The sequence below is a fragment of the Ruditapes philippinarum genome, unplaced genomic scaffold (assembly GCF_026571515.1).
Source record: "Ruditapes philippinarum isolate M1 unplaced genomic scaffold, ASM2657151v2 ctg6279_1_1_1_1, whole genome shotgun sequence".
NCBI classification, from domain to species: Eukaryota; Metazoa; Mollusca; class Bivalvia; order Venerida; family Veneridae; genus Ruditapes; species Ruditapes philippinarum.
Window position 1 is genome coordinate 48,154 of NW_026867282.1, and position 6,078 is coordinate 54,231.

General features: G+C 33.7%; 1 protein-coding gene across 1 annotated transcript; it reads left to right on the forward strand.

Annotated features, from left to right (window-relative positions):
• Window positions 1-3,101: 3,101 nt before the first annotated feature.
• On the forward strand, window positions 3,102-5,208 carry LOC132735503 (thrombospondin-1-like). The gene is made up of 4 exons (XM_060722460.1): window positions 3,102-3,221; window positions 3,597-3,722; window positions 4,143-4,274; window positions 5,054-5,208. Exons 1-4 carry the CDS (start codon window positions 3,128-3,130, stop codon window positions 5,158-5,160), a joined length of 459 nt encoding a protein of 152 aa, XP_060578443.1. The 5' UTR covers window positions 3,102-3,127; the 3' UTR covers window positions 5,161-5,208.
• The last annotated feature ends 870 nt before the right edge of the window (window positions 5,209-6,078 follow it).

The following is a 6,078-nucleotide window of genomic DNA, read 5'->3' on the forward strand; positions in this document are numbered from 1 at the left end:
TGGTTATATTTGATTAATATTTATGTTTTAGTGCTCATGTTTTTTATGTGAAAAAATAGAATTTTATGTTTTTAGGCTTATTAACCTCAGTGGAGTTCCTGTATGATAGGTTTATATAATGTTTAAGTCAAAAGGCAAAGGCAAATTTAACGCTTAATATTCAGTCTTGTAAATGAAGGCATCCATCAAGTGTTATTATAAATAATTCATATAATGGACAAGTCCTATGCAGTGAATGGCTGTGTAACCCAAATTATGAAAGTGCATGGAAAAACATTGTGTTATTTATCCTTGAAATTTGTTTTAATGTATAGTGCAATAGAAATAATAACCATTCTTAAAAATTATTCAAATTTTTATTTTTTAAATAAATCATTTTACATGGCAGACATCTCGGGTTACACATCCATTTACTGCATGAGACATGTCTACTATATGCCATTATTTATAATAACACTTGATGGATTTAGTTATAATACAGAGTATTCGTATTAAGCGTTAAATTTGCCTTTACTTTCTTTGAATTTAACATTTCAGAAACATATTAATAGATCTTGCTACCTTTTTAATATTATAATAATAATAATAAAAATAATATCTTTATTTAAAGAAGGTTATACATTAATAACATACAATAACAATAATATATATCTTATTTCCAATGTGGCCTTCTGAAATAGAAAACAACAACAACAACAACAGGACATGCATAGGAAGAAAAATGAATGTATAATATGTATTTTTTAGAATATTACAACTCATTTACTTTCTACAGACAATTTGTTCTAACATATACATATATTGCATCATTCGTTCGTTTATTCGTTCGTTCACTCACTCACTCACTCACTCACTCACTCACTCACTCACTCACTCACTCACTCACTCACTCACTCACTCACTCACTCACTCACTCACTCACTCACTCACTCACTCACTCACTCACTCACTCACTCACTCACTCACTCACTCACTCACTCACTCACTCACTCACTCACTCACTCACTCACTCACTCACTCACTCACTCACTCACTCACTCACTCACTCACTCACTCACTCACTCACTCACTCACTCACTCACTCACTCACTCACTCACTCACTCACTCACTCACTCACTCACTCACTCACTCACTCACTCACTCACTCACTCACTCACTCACTCACTCACTCACTCACTCACTCACTCACTCACTCACTCACTCACTCACTCACTCACTCACTCACTCACTCACTCACTCACTCACTCACTCACTCACTCACTCACTCACTCACTCACTCACTCACTCACTCACTCACTCACTCACTCACTCACTCACTCACTCACTCACTCACTCACTCACTCACTCACTCACTCACTCACTCACTCACTCACTCACTCACTCACTCACTCACTCACTCACTCATATGAACAATATCAATATTGAAATACAGTGCGGTAAATGGAGATATAGGCCTCTCAGCTAAGATACAACAAATGATAGAAAGTAATTATAAAAATAATATAATTAGAAAGAATCATGAATAAAATAATATTTTGAATGAACAAAAAAGTTTTACATTTTCCTAGTGACTGTAGGACAAAAGCTCTGAAAATTGTTTCTTTGAACAGCTTTCAGCGTTATTCATCCTTGCCGATGAATTGCTGTCGATGTTATCATTAAAAAGAGGCGAACAGCTGATGACATTACTAAAATTTTGATGACACTCAAACTTAAATACCTTATAACTTTAACAGAAAAGCTTTTTTGAAGGTATGGTTTGGAATATTTAATGACAAAATGTTGACGTTTACGAATCGTATGAAAAAAGGATTAATTATCATGAGAAAATATAAGTTTTTGTGACTTCAAACTAAAAATACCGCATCTCATCGGATAGTGTGGTTATTTTCAGTCAAAATTCATGTGAAGTAAAGCTTGCACAGGGCCAGAAATTTGTTAGCATGCTTCTTTGGATGTTGACTATGAATCCATAACATTGATTGACTCGAACACAGTTTGGATATGTTAAAAATAGATGAATACTTATCATACGTCAATTGTATTCCCCGCGCCGACATGTATATACTGGTACAGCTGTGGACGCTGGAACAGCTGTCTGCCCATTTGATTGTACGGTGTGAATGGGGTGGTTCCAATATTCCTACTTGAATAATGTTGAATCACCCTTAGGATATGTTGCCTGCTTTTTAACTTTTGACGTCTTATCTGTGATATGCAGGCTTCATAACCTCTGATCCCCTTTCAAAATTCCATTTTATTTAGTTCCGCCCAGTGTTTTCTCGTTTAGGGCACACGCCTTTTATTACTTGTGGACCATACGCCGCTTTTCATGGAATGGCACTACTGTGTCACATTGAAGGTTCCATTATAACCGCCGTATGAACACATCTGCGGATGTTTATAAATTCAAAATTTTACCATTTCATGTTTAAATGTTGAATTCTGCTTAAGCCGGTGCTAGGGGGCGTGGACGGTAACTTGCACTTTCAAGTACCGTCCATGAACAGGCTCAATCAAACCGAGCCTGCAACATTTTCAATTTTGTCGTGTTGGGCTTTCTTCAGGGATTCTGTATTTATCTATTTGATACTGTTAAAAAATACTGTTACCTATGTAACAGTACAAACTTCTTAGTCACGTGGTACACTTGCATTAACAGTAAGAATAACTCCCAGAGGCCTAAGGGAAAATAACATTACGAAAAAAGTGAGGGGTAATAACACTGAATGTGCTTGAAATTCAATTGAAGAGATTGATCAACTATTCTACAATGAGTGTTATTCACATGTGATACATGTTCTTCAAGACTATCATGCTAGTTCTAAATTCATGATCAATTACAGATTATAATTATTATGTTATTGTACAAAATAATTAAAGGTAGAATCAGAAACCTCCTGAGAGAATCTATTTTTATTCATTTTGAGAAGAAAACTCACCAGAAAACTCGTTTGTTATCAATATTGGGTATTTACTCATTGAAATACATGAGAAAACGACGACATTAAAAACAATTTATCACCTACCAGAAAAAATCACATCGCCACCAAAAGGCCGCGTCGGTCTACAATGTATATTTCTTTTTCATTATAGAACTGCGGATCAAATCAAAATGGCGGATCAATGGTGTTAGGATATAAACGGGAGACGGTGCAAGGCTGTAACGAATGCTGCAGCTCAAACAATTGCAATAAATATCTATGCGGAAAGGCATCATGTTAATATTTCATTTAATACAATTTATAACCTTTCAACACATAATTTCAATCAATAGATACAAATCATATGTAACAGTTAAAATTTCAAATTAGAAATCACCATGGCGCATAAATTAGAATATACAATATTAAGAAAGAATTTCGCTGGGGAAAATATGCTAAGACAGGTGGCTATATAGACCAAATCGCTTAAGATGTGGTGTTAATTATTTACGATACTTTCATGTGATAAAGCCATTCAGCCAACTTTAAAAAGGTCGGCGGTTCTATTCATGTGCCTTAAGTTAAAAAAAGAAAGGCAGCACTGACTTGTTATTTCTGTATTAACATTCACTGTGTCGGTGTGGCTTAAACACAACAACGATATTTTACAGTAACTGGGGCATGTTTAGATGATATAAAAGTCGACTGCTCCTTCATGAATACCGTCAGCAATATTTGTCAGAATACAGACCTTGCCAGACGGGTGTGCCGGAACTTCTGTGGTCTTTGTAATACGGGTATTATACCTTTCTTACCAATCTCTTTTACAATATGACAAAAGTCTTAATAAAGAGAAAAATGGTTAAACACGTATTCATATTTGGATTCAGCAATTTTAAAGGTATTATTACTCGTATTTTGTTTCTATTTTGATGTTTAAGCAGTCGAGTGGGGAATATGTCTTTTCCGAATAAGAGTAAAATAATTAAAATAAAATTGCCGTCAAAAGTCTTAAAATCTTCCATATCCTTAAATAAAACCTAAACCGGTACCGGGGTGTGAGAGATGTTGCATTTTTACATTATAAGCAAGAAACGGGCTCAAACAATCCGACAATTTTCATATAATATTGTTGTTTTCACTGGTTCCAAGGAATCACCCCATATCCAGATATTCGGTGACAATTCATTTTTGTTTCCGCTGCTTTATTTTGATAGAATGGTCAAATTGGTCGAACTGTGACGTCACGTGTGGTACAGGAACGCAAAGTCGATCCCGTGGTTGTACTAGTCCAGACAGTTGTACCGGAAGTCACGTAGAAACGAGAACATGCAGTAAACAATGTACAGGTAAATTCAATACAACTCAAAATTAAAAAAAAAAACTAGAACATTGTAGAAGTTGACTACATGTTTAAACAATTAATATTGGCATTAGTCAGTTAGCAACCGTCACTAATTAAACATAGTATTAAACCCATCCTTTTTGGAATTGAAAGAAATAGAAGTACTCATTCCGATGATACAGTATCTAACCGTAATATATTGTGACTTCATCGTCATGGCATGATTATATATAAAATAATCATTTACAAGGACATTTATAAGAAACAGTGAAGATTACTTTTATTTAGACTGCAGTTAATTACAATATTTATTTTTTAATATTGACATGTTCAAATAATTATAAACAGTTTATGTAAGTTAAAATGACATGGTATTATCATGTAAATTCAACATTAAACAAGCAAAACTTGTCATCATTATCACATTACTAAAGTAGCAATGCATCTACTGACTACGCCAAGAAATAATTATTAGATCTAGACTTAGTCTCCCCCCCCCCCGCTCGCACGTCGCAATATTTTGAATAATGATTATATTCTTTTCTGCATTCTATGCCCACCATGTTATCCTGGTGGAAGGAACTGGCCTTTCGTTATTAGTTTGCCAAATAAATATTTTGAATTTGTGCAGTAGATTGACAACACGACTCCCGTTGTCTGGAAGCAATCATAAACAGAAGCTTCACCGCTTGCATCATAGTTTAAACTAAACATAATTAATTACAAATCGTACGCGTTCTTCTATACAGCTTTAATTAATGTATACATTAATGTAATATGTAGGTCATTGGACACCCTGGATGCCATGGTCTTCCTGTGACGTCACATGCGGAACCGGAACACAAATCGAAACAGGATATGTCTTACCCCACCATCAAAGCGTGAACTAACTTATCCGGGGAACAAAACGGAAACAAAACGATGTCAGGAAAAGAATTGCCGAGGTAATTTGAGATACATGATAATATTAATAATATATTTCATTAAAAAACCTGTTTTGCAAGCATGCGAAATCGCATTTTCATTGTTTCGACATAATTTGACTATTTGAACAGGTCATTTAAACATTCAAAACCATCAACCACATCGTCCATAAAAGAAACTGCAGAAAATATGGTGTATTACACTTTTTAATTGTATTCACTAATTTAGAAATCTTGTGTTATTGAAAAATTTATGATCGTTCATCTATTATCATGACCCCGGCCATTTTTTAAGCTGAACGTAACGTGAAACCTAACGTCTTTCATTTGCCAATGTTTACGTCACTTGATTTTTATTAGACATCTGATATAATAAATGGATCTTTCAATTAAGCGCTTGGTACAATTTAACAATTGATAGAAGTTTATAAAAAAGAACATAAATTTACAGTTGACGGTCTATTTCGTCCGTTTTTATAAAATGCTAACTTAGATGACCTTCAAAAGTTTATTTAAAACCGAGAAGAGAACACGGCTTGATAGAAACCCTATGCCCTATCAATGAAACATCATGATTCGTAATAGGTTAGTTATTATTATTATTACTAAATTACCTTTTTATATTGAAATACAGTGCGGTAAATGGAGATCAAGGTCTCTAACCTAAGATATAACAAATAATAGAAAGTAATAATAAAAAGAATATAATTAGAAAGTTATTAAAAGTATGAGGTTTTTAAAACTTTACACCTGGTATATAAATTCAAAGTATAAATGTAGTAGTCTACGTTAAAAAATCATTATATGAAACATTTTGTTTTGCGTTTATTTATTTTTTGTAAAATTTTCTCTTCTGTAAAAACGATAATAATTCATTTATATTTT